This window comes from Idiotropiscis lumnitzeri, chromosome 12 (assembly GCF_059441095.1).
Source record: "Idiotropiscis lumnitzeri isolate Australia: NSW breed Sydney's pygmy pipehorse chromosome 12, RoL_Ilum_1.0, whole genome shotgun sequence".
Lineage (NCBI taxonomy): Eukaryota > Metazoa > Chordata > Actinopteri > Syngnathiformes > Syngnathidae > Idiotropiscis > Idiotropiscis lumnitzeri.
Genome location: NC_142402.1, coordinates 16,500,502 through 16,515,822, shown reverse-complemented (window position 1 = coordinate 16,515,822; position 15,321 = coordinate 16,500,502). Strand labels below are relative to the sequence as shown.

Below are 15,321 nucleotides of genomic sequence, written 5' to 3'. Positions count from 1 at the left end.
GCAAATCAAACTAATGATCTCCAATGTCAGAGATAAATTCCAGCATTGGGCGGAGAGCCCTGCCTCTTCCGCAACGGTGGCTGGCAGCCCCTATCTCCCAGATGCGCCGTCTCCAGCCTGCCCTTGGTATCATTTCACACGGGCTGCATCCAGCGAGCGCAATTCAGCAGCGCAGTTTGAGTCACGACTCGTCTTTTATCGCTCCGATCGCAGGTTGTTCATCACGTCGGACGATCTGCGTGTACACGAGCACGGCGTGGCTTTCGCGCTCTCTCGCTCTCCACCGGAATATGTCACTTTGTTGCTCGGCGGTCGAAACGTCGAACGGAGGCCCGCAGCACCGTTAAAACCCCGCCACCACCACGCCACCGCGACGCCTTATCCTTGGGCGTCACGTGAGTTTGCCAAATAAGCTGTGGCATGCTCGGAAGTGACAAAGACACAAGATGGCTGTCCTCAAAGGCAGTGCAACAAATCAGAGAAAGACAAATTTGGCATTTTTTGTAGGTTGATTTTTAGCTAAATGTGAGAAATATGTTTCAATCCAACACCAAAATTTAAAAAATAAAATTTTTTCCCCACATTTCATTTGCAGGCTCAGATCAGAAATACAAAATGATTTAATTCGATTTAAACATTTATTTGGCTGTGTTCACGTGGCCATGAAGTCATCTTGTAATCGAGTACAAAACAAATACTTGATTATTGAACTGAAGCAAAATTATCTGTCGTTTACTTTGCTATTTATATTTCTGATAAGTAGACTTTACACAGATGGAATCGGCTGGATCAGTTCGGGAGATATTTGATATATTATATCGTTTGGAATGTCATAATTTGCCCGATTGATCACAGCCGCAAAATAAGAATAAAATCTGACGTAATTTTTGGTTGACTAAAGCCTGGACCGCGGAGAACAAAGCAGAAGAATAATCCCGCCAATCCAGAGCGAAGCGTGCCATTTTAATTGATAAAAATCCAGTCAAGTCAAAACGGCGCTTCTTTAGGCACACGGCTAACGTGATAGCCTAGCATAACTTTGCTCATTAGCTAACACACACATCACTAACTAACCTGCTGAAGTAAAACAAAGAAATAAAAAGTTATCTAACGTATCGCGGCTTGTACTTTTACAGAAGTGTCGCTTTCAGGTACTTTATATAAAGCTGAAATTTGGTCACGAGCATTAGCAAAGACACGTTAGCTTGCGCGTCACTGATGCTATGTTAAAACAAAATATATTTTCTAGCTAACTAAAGCTTTTTTCATGTAGTTCTACAATAGCGTCCATGTTAATCATCATCACGACCATGAAGAGATTTTATTTATTTTTTTTCCCCCGCTGAAAGTAAAGCACATCTTTGCCGACGCCGAGACCCTTGGGGCACTTGGATCACTGCATTATATTACTTACATTACTGTGTGCACTCGGGTGGGATAAAACTCAGCTTAAGCAAACAAATGTTGAACTGCAGTTCACTACTGGAAGGACACGGACGTTTATCTGAATGATATTATGACACTTTGATGATCTGGTGGTTTGAGAGAATATCATAAAAGAGACAGCGCTACCGCTTTCATATCTCCAAACAGGCTTTTGCAGTGTCAACGAGTTTGGGCAAGACACCAAGCTCCGAGATGTAACACCGGTTAAATCACCCATTTAATGCTGGCAAGGTAAAATGACGGATGGTGTTTAAAGGACATCTGGCAAACACATTGCACAAATTACTGTAAGATGCATAAAGCATAAAAGGCAACTACAGTGAACCGCTTATTGCAATATAGAGAGATCTCTTAAAAACATTTTTTTATGTAATTTTACACACATTGAAACTTGCTAGTTCTCAAAGCAAGAAGAGCTAATGCTAACACAGAATTCAACATTGTGTAATTAAATCATCAAAGCCAATCATTTAATTTTGTCAAACAAAAGTCCGTTATAGCGGTAAAGGTATTTTGTAGCAACTGAGGTTTTGTTGGGGGCCATCTCTGCCTCTTCTTCTTGCAACATGCAGTATCTAAAGTCAGACTTGCCTGTAAAGTGGACCTCGACTTGCTCGTGCTACTGCGGATTTGCCCCTTTTTTCAATATTTTATCATATATACAGTATATATATATACAGTATATATATATATATATATATATATATAAATATATATATATATACGTATATATATATATAATTTTTAATATTATATATATATATATATACGTATATATATATATATATATATATATATATATAATTTTTAATATTTTTTATGTTTTTTTTTTTTCATGTAAAACACATTTAATGTTGAACATTTTTTGTTTCAATTTTATTCCTATTGCATTTCAATGGCTGTCAATTATACAGATTTTTGTTATTCGTGTGTCGGCCTATTTCCTACCCCCATTAACAGTGCGGGTCTACTATGAAATGTAAAACCCCACTTAAAAAAAAAAAAGATTGCTTCAAAATCTGCAACGTCACAGTGGAACACTGTCTACAAAAGGTGACTCCGCAAATATTAGCAAGAATAGAGCTGCTAATAACAGGGTGCTCTCTTATCTCAATGATTTGGTGCTAAGATAAGAAAGAAATCCCTCCCAACTCTTCGTAATTATTTCTGCTTTACCTCCCAATTTCTAACACGCTTGCTCTCTTTTCTAGCCCACGTTTCAGATCCGTGTTATGTTATCGCGCCCTCTCTTTTTTGGAGATCTGTGCAACCTGCGTGCCCACTTTTTTTCCATTCTCTCTTTACGCACACACACACGCGCTTACTTGTACATGTCACTGCTTCATCCCGGTGGGTTCTCACATGGCAATTATGGGTTTCTTATCTGCTTTCACCATGGTGGCCTCCTGCGTGTTTCCTCATTTACGCTTGTGATGTCACGTTGCTCTTACTGCAAGAACGAACAGGAACAAGCACACTTTAGGATTTTCTTTTTTTTTTTTAGTCACAGTTGCGAATAAAGTAATACACTGAAAGCAAGCAATCGCGTTTGAGAAAAAAAAAAAAAAAAAAAAAGGAAGTGCAATAATCAAGATAGAGGAGATGTGCGCTTTGGCTAGTCAATGAAAGAGTGTTTATTTGAGTGTCCAGGCGTTGTAAAGTTGGATTTAATTATTCATGCGGCAACAGTAACATTGCTGCCCAAACTAACAAATGAAACTCCATCTTGCCAAGAAACTCACACAGGTCAGCGCAGGCAATTACTTAATGAAAATGATCAGGTTTCTAATGCGGCTCTGGAGCGCTGCAGCCATAAAACAAGAGTGGACCTCAGCGTTAAGGCGAAGTGTGCCACCGTTGCAGTCTTTGGAGCCCTCGTTGCCCCATATGGCCGAGAGTTCCGAATGACTTGTGCCAATGTGTGATATACGATGTGACCGCGTCGTTACGATAATTTCTGCAAGCAGACACGGTAATGAGGGACACGGAAAGAAAATATATCAACGTCACAATAAAAATGTTTCTGTTTTACCCCGTTGCGGACAGATGAGATCGATAGTGATCAGTGAAATTGTCGAATATTAAGAAAAGCCGCTTGAGCAACATTTTGTTAGCCAGTACTTGTCTGAGCTAACCAGAAAATATTTTGCCGATTACTGACGAGATCGGAAGTGCTCGTCCGCATTGTAAGACCTTAAACTGGAAATCAGGCATACTGAATCAGAGATGAAGCAACTTTTCCGCTACAAAAAGGGCTGCTTGATATGGAAAAAAAATAATAATCATGATTATCCAGGCCATAATTAAAACCTCGATTATTCAAACGATTTTTTTGGGGTATAACTACAAAAACATGTTAAAACATAAAAAAAAAAAAATTAAAAAAAATATTAAGACGAATTAAATTATTTGAAACATTGGAATTATGTTAGTTCCTCTCGGACCCGACAAAAAAATTTAACATCTTATTTAAAAATTTAAAAAAGTTGCAAATGTATAAATTCAAGCATAGTTTTCTTGCGATATACTTAGAAATCGCCATTGATCTGCTGTAACATTTCAATAAACAATTTCAATAGCTCTCTTAAGTGCAAATGTTGAACTCAAGTAGGCTCTCTGGAATATTAGACAGAGTGACATCGACATGATTTTATATATGTACCGATAATAATCATTATTTTACGATTAGGCCAATTTTGAGCGTAATCATGGAAATCGTAATGTATGAGTAATAATGAGTGTATACAGTGTATGCGCCATAAAAAAAAAAAATATATATATATTTGACAGGCCTGTGGTGACGTGGCAGTAAAAGTGATTTCTGACAATGCAGGGCGGTTGTGGCAACATGGACAAAAGCGGATCTATCGGATCCACAGTCGCTTGAGCTCACCGCCCAATTCCAACACTTGACATCCTCGTTCCAGCAAATGCGATTGCGCCGTTGCAACCTGTGCGCATAGCAGGGGCATGGACCCACCATCTCCAGTCGAAGGCGGTGTTTTGGCACAAGTGTGACGTTTTAAGGCAGGTCCTGGCCAGAGCTACCAATGATACAAGTCGCTCCTATTCCGACTCCGCCGGGCTGGTCGCAATGAACGGGCGTCGGAGCCGTGCACGGCAAAGGAGCAACCAGAGCGAGACTCGGCCATCAAGGGGATGCGGCATCGGTACGCGGGAGCTGTCTATCAGCACCAGATCCCACAGCAAAAGCGAGCCAGCAACAGCAACAGCAACAGCAGCAGCGGCGGCAGCAAGGCGAGCGGGGAGCCAGACGCGCCTGTTTTCAGCCTGCCGCCCCCGCCCTCTTCGTCCCACCACCGAGACCGCGCTTCGACAACCGACGCTCACCGCCGGAGCCTCCAGGAGCTCCCGTGTGTGAGCCAGCCCGCACCGAGAGCGCCGCACGCCGGGGACACGCCACCTTCGGCGGGCACGCGCGGCAGCGCCCACCGAGAGCGAGGCGTCACCGAAGGCGGCACCGGGGAGCCGGCCACTTTTTCGCAGGATCCCTGGGCCCCGGCCCCGGTTTTTCCGAGCTGCCACTGCAGTTTTTCCACGCAGGAGGCGAACCATTCACAAAACCAGCACCGTCGCGTCGCGCCACCGCAGCCCTCCCCACCTTTCCCCCCGCCTATACCGCCACCACCAACCACCACCTCCTCCTCCTCCTCACTGCTGTTTTCTCGGGAATCCAAACGAGGGGATCGTCTGGGAAGGAGTGCCAATAATTACCAACAGGCAAGCATCGTGGAACGCTGCAGGGGAGGAGGAGGAGCAGGAGGGCAACGAGACCACAGGCAGTTGCAGCAGCAGCAGCAGCAGCAGCAGCAGCAGCAGCAGCAGCAGCACTGTCATCCAAGACTCCCACTGAGGGACTCCTCCCCTGAAGGAATCCGTGCAAACTCACAGAAAAGGAGCACTGACAGAAGAGCATTCGAGCCTCACACGCAGGAGCAACAGATCCCACAATTACGAGCGCGGCAGCAGCTACTGGTGGGCAGCAGCTTGCCGATCAACCACTGCGCCAGCGGCTCTGGTGAGCTATGCAGGACTCACCAGGCTCCACTGCTGCAACAACAGCAGCAGCAGCAGCAGCAGCAGCAGCAAAGCAGCACACCGGGGCAGCACTGTGAAGCCCGAGACCGCAATAAGTGCGCCAGGACCTCCGCACCGGGCGACCCGCACAGCGCAACGCCCCCGGCGACACAACAGGCAGACGCGGCCAAGTCGAGCGCGACTGGCGGCAGCAGAAGCGGAAGCAGCAACAGCAACAGCAACAGCAGCAGAGAGAGCCCCAACTACGGCTCCAGCTATCACCTGTGGCCCGAGAGCCCGCATAAAGGAGAGGAGAGGATACGCATCGAGCTCCAAAAGGTAGACCGCACACTCATGTCATGCAATATCAATGACATGCACACATTTCTAATCAATGGCCACGCCTGGCGTATGATTTGCAGTTTTTTTTTTTTAGTAAATGCGTACTCCAGAAGCTATAAAATGACCGCATATTTGCAATGAGAAAAAATAAAAAAGCACGTCATATGGCTTAACTACAATCTAATGGTTTCTTCACGTCTATGTTTCAATTGGCTCTATAAGCGTGCGCGCGCACACACACACACCTGTTCCGTGTTGCGGTGTTGTTTTGCTATAGCACACAACACAGCTCACTGGAATATTCAAATGAGGCTCCCATGGCAGGTGATTCCGCAAACAAAAGCGCCTGTTGTTCCCCCGGCCCCAGACAAGGAAGCATTTTCACGTTTGGGCTTCTGCTCAGTGTCAGCTTTTATGCGACGGCGTCCGGCTGGAACTGCACCTGTCACTGCATGGCGAGGCCTCCACATTCCTCGCAACTTACATCTTGTGTGGCGCTCGCAAGGTGCAGTGTGATGCACGGGAAGGAAAGAGGCCTTCTCATCTGGAGCCAGCCTCGTTACTGTCGGTTAGTCCACAATTGGGAGGATGATTTCAGTTTTAAATGGCGGCGCTTTCTGGTGTGCGCGACTTGGACACCAGAGGTAGTGGGTCACAAGTGGAGAAGAGTTTCACAACTACTGGAAGCAACTCAATAAACTGCACTAATATTAGGAGCTCAACGCAGAGGATAAAGAATATATGCCCGTGAGCATTGATGTAATATTCGTCTACACGGTCGCATTGCTCAAAGTGTTCACGCCACCGTGTAGGTGCTATTCATCAACTTGCGGGTTTAAGTGTTAGCATTATGCATCACTATGCTAATCTAATTACAGTTGATTGAAGCAAGATTACAAATCGATACGAATGTGAGCTTTGGATGGAATGTTTTGGTCGCCTCACCCCATCGGAGAAAAATAAATAATTAATTTTAAATGAAAATGGACAAAAGCATGACAACAAAATATTTATTATTATTTATAATATATAATAAAAAAAATTCAAGTTCGGCGGGCCGGATTAAAGTGTTCAACGGGCCGCATGTGGCCCCCGGGCCGCAGTTTGCCTACACCTGCTCTAGATCAATGGTTCTAAAACTTTTGACACCAAGTAGGACCGCTAAATAGACTTGAACATTGAATATGTTTGAATATTAACTTGTTTACCGCCATTGACGGACAAAGACGTCAAAGTTCCATTTTTTTTATTTTGGTTTTTTTACTCAGCTGGTAGTAAATGAATTAAGAGTTGCACAAGATTCAATGCAAATACATTGTGCAAAGTTAAATACAACTGAACTGAACTTAACATTTTTTAACTTTTAATTTAGTGATTCTTTTGCTCGTGGTCGTCATAAAACGCTTGGACAACCACGGTTAAAAAATGTTGCGTTTAAGTTGAGAGACAAATCATAATTAGTACGATTTAAAATATGTTGTTGATAAAACAATCTTTGAGCAACGTCAAGGAAGACATTAACAAAAAAAAAAACATTTTTCTCTGCGATATGTGTATTTTGTGGCTGGATTCTTTCAAATTTCAACGCAGAAAAATTTCCTTGAATTCAATAATGACTCGTAAGTGTTTTCCGAAACCTGTGTACAATGATGCATATTTTTATTTATTTTTTTTGTCAGGAGTGTATGGTAATATATAATATGATGGATAAGACATGAGACATAAAAGAGAGGACGAAGCTCAGAGGGCTTATTTGGACCATTTTTTAAACACACATCAATGAATATGTCAGGAAGGCCGCCACGTTGCTTACTCGAGAGATTCTAAACAACAACATGAATATAGACATCCTGAGTAAATTATGTCGGACAGGGCTCGTAAAATAAACTCTTGCAGGGCATTAAATCACAGGTCGAGGGGGAGTGGGATAGTTACGCTGCCAAGATCTTAGTTATCAGACACTTTGGATACACTGGAAAGTATTCTGTTGAGATCAAAGGCCTGATTTGGTGTGTTCAACTCTTGAAGAGTGATTCGCAGTCAGCAGCCAGCAAGAAAAAGACACACACAAAAAAAAAAAATGTTCTCTAAATGATACAACAGTTATCATAACTGCATGAATGTGATTTGTTATGTTTGGAAATGAGCAGTAAATGTACTTCAAAGTTGTGGCGTAAGCAACTGTAAACATTCTACACATTTAATTTAGGGATTCTTCTGCAAGCCACTAGAGGGCGCCTGCATACAAGTCGTAATACGGGTAAAATACTTCGACAACGAGCTATTTTTGTATATGAGCGATTTATTGTCAAATATAAAAATAACTTGCAACCTGTTTGCAGTAATGTGTTACTGATCAAAGTGTGTGTTACTTCCAACAGTTAAGTATTCAAACTACAATTATTCAAAATGAGAAAACCGATACTCATTTAATGTGCTGCTTGAAGTTGCAGGTAGCTGTTTCCAAGTGGCAGCAGCGAGAAAGAATTGACAAGATTTAGGACAAAAGTACATACCTTTCAGTCACGGTGCATCGCGATCACAGATATTGTGCGTTCAAACAAAAATAATCGTTAATGAATAATAAAAGACAGGATGACGCCTGATTGCCGAACTCCGTAGTATGAAGTAAAGGGATCTGTTTTCTGAAGCTGAGCCACGATTGGTTGTTAGCTTAACCCTGAACAACGGGGATGTCATTTTCAGTTGACAGAAAGCAAGTGGACTTTGCTTGCTGAAGTCATATTCCGCAAACGCAAAACTGGTCACAATGCTGTGTTTCCACTAGTAGGGCTGCAGAGAACAAAATAAGAAATTTCGCGGGTTGACTTCTACCTAAATGTTTGTCGCACAGTGTGCTGTCAACAGTGTTATCTAGCTTCAATAACACGGCATAAAAAAAACAAACTCAATAAAAATAAAAACAGCACCAGATTGTTTGACTGGTAGAGGTCCCCAAATGTAATTATTATATTTATAAACAATATACAATATGAAGTTTCACTTTTGCCATTAAAACATTAAAAGTTAAATATGACAGCTAAAAAAAAAACTTTATTTTAAATTGCATGAAATAAAGATTTACGTTGAGTGATGTCAAGAAAGACTTTCTAAAAAAAAATTTTTAATAAAAAAAAATAAGTAACCCATTGATGTGAACTGAACCCCTGGAAATACTTTTTTTTTTTTTTTTAAATTAAAAATAATTATCAAAAAGCTTGTCTTTATTTAATTCTTAATAAAAACAAACTTTAATCCTAAATGTCTTTTTTTTTTTTTTTAAATCCGCTTCCAATTGAGTGGAAAAATTTTTTTGTGTCATTTGTATGTCAAGCAGGGTCGGCGCTATCTGCTGAATGTAAATATTCACGAAATTTGTAATTTGACGTAGCTACTTAAAAAGTATTCAATCAAGTAACTAATTCACATTTTTAAAGCAATTAATTACTTTTTTTCAAGGTAAATTTGCCAACACTTCCCGAGTCAAATTTCGTTGTGAATTGCCCATAGTGTGCGCTCTGCGTTTTGTGGCCGCCCAGGTCAACTTTGATAAACTCCCGCTCACCCACAAAGCGTAATGAGGGCAAATCCAGTGGAAAATGAATGGATGGCTATAATAACAAATCTCATCAGTCTAACAATAGCACTGTTTGTCCTTAATTGGATTTGACATATTTCCATTTTTTTTTTTGTCGTCCAAGGGTTGATGAAACAATTATCTCCCAACTTGCACACTCGCGATACGAACTTTGGCATCCATTGGTATGTTTCGCCGCGTGACAACATTCTCAAGATGTCTGACGGGACGCATATCAAAATGATAAAGCTTCATTTCCCTTTGAGCAAAACTGCCGTCTCTCAGCGTTTGTTCAAGGAGCCGGCGAGGTCAACTTTTTACATGACAAGAGAGTCGAGACAAGAACAGAAGGCGGCATCCAAATAAATGCAGCGGGCTCCTTTTTAAGATGCTGCAGCTGGCACCCGTAACAAAAGGTTGGGACATCAAGCCACCTTCAACGACTCTTCCGAACTTGGGATCCGTTTTGGAGACGCGGTAGAACCCTGAAATGACTGAAGTGAAAGTAGCTTTTGTTATTAATTGTCATCATTCTGTCTCAGAGTTTGACTTGTTGCGTCTCCTTCAAGGAGGCTAGCTAGCTCGTCGCTGGTGTCTGTTGCTGTTTGCTAGCGTAGCATTTTGCTAGCATAGCATTGGACTCAGACACCTTGATTCATGTCATGACCCTTAAAAAATCTTGACAATACGTTCAATATGCCCTCGCTTGTCAAAACTCAGCATTCGGATTCATTTTGAGCCAGAGGAATATGAATTAAGCCGCAAAATCCGCACGTTTTTAGTCACCTCCGGGGGCGGCCATTTTGCCACTAGTCGACTGAAAATGAGGTCTGAGTGCCCAACGGTTCAGTTTGCGAACGTCACATGACCAAACCCAGAGAACAGTTGAGCCATGACATTTGTTATCTGGGCCCTTAGGCTGCGGGTGTCCAACTCAAGTCCCGTGGGCGAGATCTGGCCCGCCACATCGTTTTACGTGGCTCATGAAAGCAAATCATGTGTCAAATAACATGTTACTTGCTAAAACCTCAAAATTTCAAATTGTAATAAATTCCGTTGAGATTTTTTTTTTTGTTACCCTTTTAATAGTTAACTTCAACAATAATTGAACAAACTATCTTTGATTTCTGCTTGAACATTTGGTTCCACCTAACTACAATGTAGCCCACGACAAAAATAAGTTTGACACCCCTGCGGCACTCTTGATGTCACTTTCGGTCAACAGCAAGAAGCAAAATGGCCGCCCAGTGAGACTGATGGGAAAAAATGTGGCTTTTTCTGCTTAATTCATACTCCACAAATGCAATAATCATCAGAATGCCATGTTTAGACTAGTGGGGGGTGCAGAGAATATATTACTGTCAAGAACATTTTTCACATTCATCACACAAATACTACAGCAATGATCCCTTTTAAAACCAGTTTCTTTAATTTTCTCTCTAATTATGCTTTTATACAATAAAATGCACGGCACAGTGCTTGTGAATCACTGAATTAGAGGATTCTGCGAGATAGGGAATCCCTAAATTGTCTTTGAGCCACACGCATGTGCTAGCTTGAGCATAACCGGCAAAATTGTACTGAAGGGGGAAACCAGCCAAGCTGTACAATTGCACATTAAACCAAAATATGATTGTTTGGCTTTTATGGTGCTTAGCACAGAGAGCGGTTCTCATTTTAAAGTTTAGTCATGAGAATCACATTTCATTTATCCATTTTTGATTGTCGTTAGGGTGGGCTGCAGCCAATCACAGTGAGAAGCCTTCCATTTTAGTGGTAATCTAACATTAGAACATGATTTTTTTTTTCAAGTGGCAGAAATGGTCAAATAATCCCCCCCCCAAAAAATCGACCAAAACTGTTGGGAGTTTTTATTTGAATGCGAGCGCCATATTGTTTCTGTTATCGATATTAGTATTTGTGATGAATTACATTTTTGAGGGCCTAAATACAAACGAAAACTCACCAAATTTTGCACACGCTTCAAAAATTTATTTGAAACTTTTCCTATACAAGTCCCAAAAAACAGAGTTTGTTTCTTGCTTGGGGGTGGTGTAACAAAATAATTGAGACGCACTTCTGTAAATCAAAATGCGAACACCCTTTCTGCTTTTTCCAGCAGTAATCCAAACACCACACTCTCGTCGTCTTTGCACCGTGATTGCCCAACTATCGCGTAACCCGGCAATGGAAACCTCCCATTACGAGACTTTTTCCACCGCCAAGTATTCCGATATGACACGCTTATCTATATTTGGGGGGGGGGGGGGTCGTGGTTACATCTTAGCGACCTCCTCTTAATGAGCCCACACCCGCCCCCTCCCCTCCCCCCCAAGCCCCTATTTGAAATCCCATAAGCAAAAACACAGAACAAGCCTGATAAAGTGTATACGATTACAGTATCCCGCAGCACACCCTGAAACTTAATAGCGAGCCCACTGAAGCGGCGGGGGGTAGCGCGGTATTGTGTCCTGCCTCAATAACATTGTGCTTTGAAAGATGCATTACTGCGTCCATTGTGATCGGCTGTGTAAGTACTCTAATGCCTGCCACTTACTGCTATGGTGATATCCCCTGCAGGGACATTCTAGCAATACTGTTGGATTTGTTCATATCTAGATTTAAGTCTTGCTTTTAGGAAGAAAATGATCATCAGTCATTTTGGGATACGGGAATTGTTAACTGTGAAGGTTGAAAACACAAAAAAATGAACATGCAAAAATTATTTATCATTTTTGTTCCCATAGGCCTTGAGATACGAGTTGAATTTGTTCAGTGAACATGCTCTTATCTGAAAACACGCAGATCATCATTTGCCACTAAAATGAACGGAAATGCTTTGAATCCAGTTACGACATCATCATTTTGCATCAGTTGAGTCAACGCTCCTCACCTGTAAATGTAAACCCAAATAAATAAAATAACTTGAGTAATTAAGCAAAACTAGGTGCAGAAATAAAAAAAAAAACCTGAATCAGCACCTTTAACTGGATCTGCACCAAAGTGTAATGAGTGTGTCTCTACCAAGTCTCGTGGAAGTAAGTGAATGAGTATTTGTGTAATCCTGCAAGCAGACAAAACATTCTGGAATGTCTCCAAAATGTAATGGATTGTTCTTTGGGTGATTGTTTAGCAGTCCACTAAAGTTAATCAAAATCAGCTCACTTTTTTTTTTTTTTTCGTGTACGCCTGCTTACACAAAAACATAGAAAAAGTACACAGAATCCCAAAAAGACGGGAAAAAAAATCCACGAAAAAAAAAAGTACTTTTTGGCTTCGATATCCGTCAATGGCAGTTAATGAGTCTTAATAGGGGTGTGCATCGCTCCGATAAAAGACGATTGGATTCACATCTTGATTTGGTTTGATTCTGTGGCGTTACCATTTGATTCAAAAAGTTACGGCGCAATTGGAGACGATGTAGAAGTGATCAAATAAATCGGTTAACCGACGCCGATTAATCGAAAACTATTTTAACAATCTTGCAACTATTGCGAAAATTGCCCAAATCCTCTGATTTCAGCCTCTCGACGGTAATTGTTCTTTGATTCATGTTATTATCATTTTTTTAGACATCTGTTTTTACTTCAGAATGACTGAACCATGAACTGAATCAGTTTGAAAAAGGACGAACATCAAATCCTCGTGTGTGATATAGCTTACCGTATTTTGCGGACTATAAGCCGCTACTTTTTCCTAGATTTTGAACCATGCAGCTAATATAACGGTGCGGCTTTTCTGTGGATTTTTTTTTCACCACTAGGGGCGCTCTAAGGTTCAGAAAATACGCAAAATAAATGTAAAAAAAAATTCTTATGGGTCTGTTCTGTTTTAATTTGCAAAATTCTTGCCGTACTGAAAGGCACTGTTTTAACGATCTGTTTGTTTACCTTTATGCGCATTCACAGTACAAAATCATTCTGTACATGCAATTAATTTTTTTCAACATAGAAAACTGCGGCTTATAGCCTGGTGCGGCTTTTATGTGGATTTCTTTTCTAGAAGGGAGTTGCTGCAATTTATATGCAGGTGTGTCTTATAGTTCAGAAATACTGTGATTGTTATTTATTTTATTTTTTTGCAACCCTAGCAGTTACGAATTTTTGTAAAAAAGCAATGTAGTGTACATCTATTTTGCTGTTTCAGGCTGGTGGCTGAATTTTTATTTTTATAAAATCTCATGTAAACCAACATGCAATGTTGCTTCACTGAATACCTGGCAAATCAAATTTAGAATTTTCACCACTCCTAGAAAAAAATAGCTCCCGATCCCGAGTCTATAAAGGGTGCAACAGGTCTGTCGCGTTCCAAAGTCACACACATAACGTCAGAGCTGTTCCCAGCCAGCATGGAAAAAAAACTCTCCGCTTATTTGTAAAAGCAGCTTTAAAATAACGCTTGACGTGGGAACACACCATTGTCGCCTCGAAAACGAACACCTCGGTAAACCTCCCGTTGATTAGGACTTTCTCTATCGTGCCGCTCTGTTGTTACAGGTCCTCGCTTTTGTTTTTCTCCCATTAGACGCCCGCCCGTGTTTCCACTGACGTTTGCGTTCGTGCAAGGACAGCCAACACCTTGAAAGTAAACACACGGCGCCGAACAATCAAATGTCAGGCGAGGGGTAGAACCGAGTTCACATCCTCTGTATGCGGCGAGGCCCGCTGGAGATAACTGATAACAATTGTATGAAAAGAGGGAGCTGTGTCGTGTGTGGCTCTCAGTTTTCGGCGGCAGCTGGCAACACACACGCAGTCAGCATGAACATGAAGCTCTTTTAATAATTGATGGGTATTTTTTTTTTTTTTTTAGTCTGTGTTTAAGTGCTACGCTCTGAAATAGATGTGTTACCATGTGCGTTGCTATGGCGAAAGCAGCCTGGTGTTGTGCAGCAGCCACTCTCTCGTGAGGGGGTAGAGAGAGTTTGGTCAAGCGTTTACGTTTTTTTTTTTTTTTTTTTCTCGGGTTTACAAGTCATTTCTCGTTCCTCGCGAGCACAACGTTGCCCCCCACCCCCACACACACACAAAAGAACGATATGACGGCCTGTGTTCTAATGGTGCTCCACTCGCTTTGTGTTTCATTTGAGTGAGCCGGCACAAGGAGAGGCGGATTGAATTACTTGCAGTCCAGTTGAATACAAAGAGTGGAAAGAAAGCGCGTTCGGGGTTTCCTCAGCCGACATAAGCTTCGCTGCTTACTCACAGACGGGAGTCGGAGCGTGGTGCGTGTTTTTCTTTTGCGGCGAAATTTGGACCTCGGGTTTACAACGGCAGTGAATGTCCATATTTATTTACATGATTTGTTTTTTGTGAGCAGCAGGGCCTCTTTGTACTAAGTCCCGGTGAAGGAAAAATAAATGTCTGGTAAATTTGACACACCGCAGAGAATACGGCACATTTGAATGGTTGAAAGACGGAAAAAAATGCCAAATATCGGCCCCGATAATCAGCCCGGCCGATAATCGGTCGATCACTCTTCAAAATGAATTTAAACTACATGTGCTAAATGCATGCTCCGCTCAACAGACACCTGCCAATAAAATACCAGTACCGATTCTACAACCTGGCAAAATGGATGCTAACAGCTAGCATAACATGCTCGAGCAGCTAAAATATGTGCGCATAAAGGTGAAGTCAAGACAAAACATTTTGTTAACAATATGTTCAATGCGTCTCAAATAGTCTAAATATGGTCACAATATATTTGTGGAATATGAATAAACGAGAAAAATTCATTCAATGTTGTCCATCTCATGGCGGCCATTTTGTCACTTGCTTGTCAACTGAAAAATAAAAAAATTAAAATCTCAGAATGGACAAAAAGTCACGATCATTTTTCAGAAAAGCTCCGAACGTCACATGACCACACTCAGAAAGCAGGTGATCCGTGATTGGTCGTTACCCGAGCCCTTGGGC

The 15,321-nt window shown here is 41.7% G+C and overlaps 1 protein-coding gene and 1 long non-coding RNA gene across 3 annotated transcripts in view; one reads left to right on the top strand and one right to left on the bottom strand.

Annotated features, from left to right (window-relative positions):
• Positions 1-4,310: 4,310 nt before the first annotated feature.
• Positions 4,311-15,321, top strand: part of kcnn1a (potassium intermediate/small conductance calcium-activated channel, subfamily N, member 1a) — a 49,886-nt gene continuing 38,875 nt past the window's right edge. Inside the window, exon 1 of the mRNA XM_088312005.1 lies at positions 4,311-5,823. Coding sequence (XP_088168131.1) covers positions 4,606-5,823 — 1,218 coding nt within the window. The 5' untranslated portion in view covers positions 4,311-4,605. The remainder of the gene's footprint in view (positions 5,824-15,321) is intronic.
• Positions 9,367-15,321, bottom strand: part of LOC148326201 (uncharacterized) — a 57,685-nt gene continuing 51,730 nt past the window's right edge. For both annotated transcript variants that reach the window (XR_015846235.1, XR_015846236.1), the window contains exon 4: positions 9,367-9,897. This is a non-coding gene — a long non-coding RNA (uncharacterized LOC148326201). The remainder of the gene's footprint in view (positions 9,898-15,321) is intronic.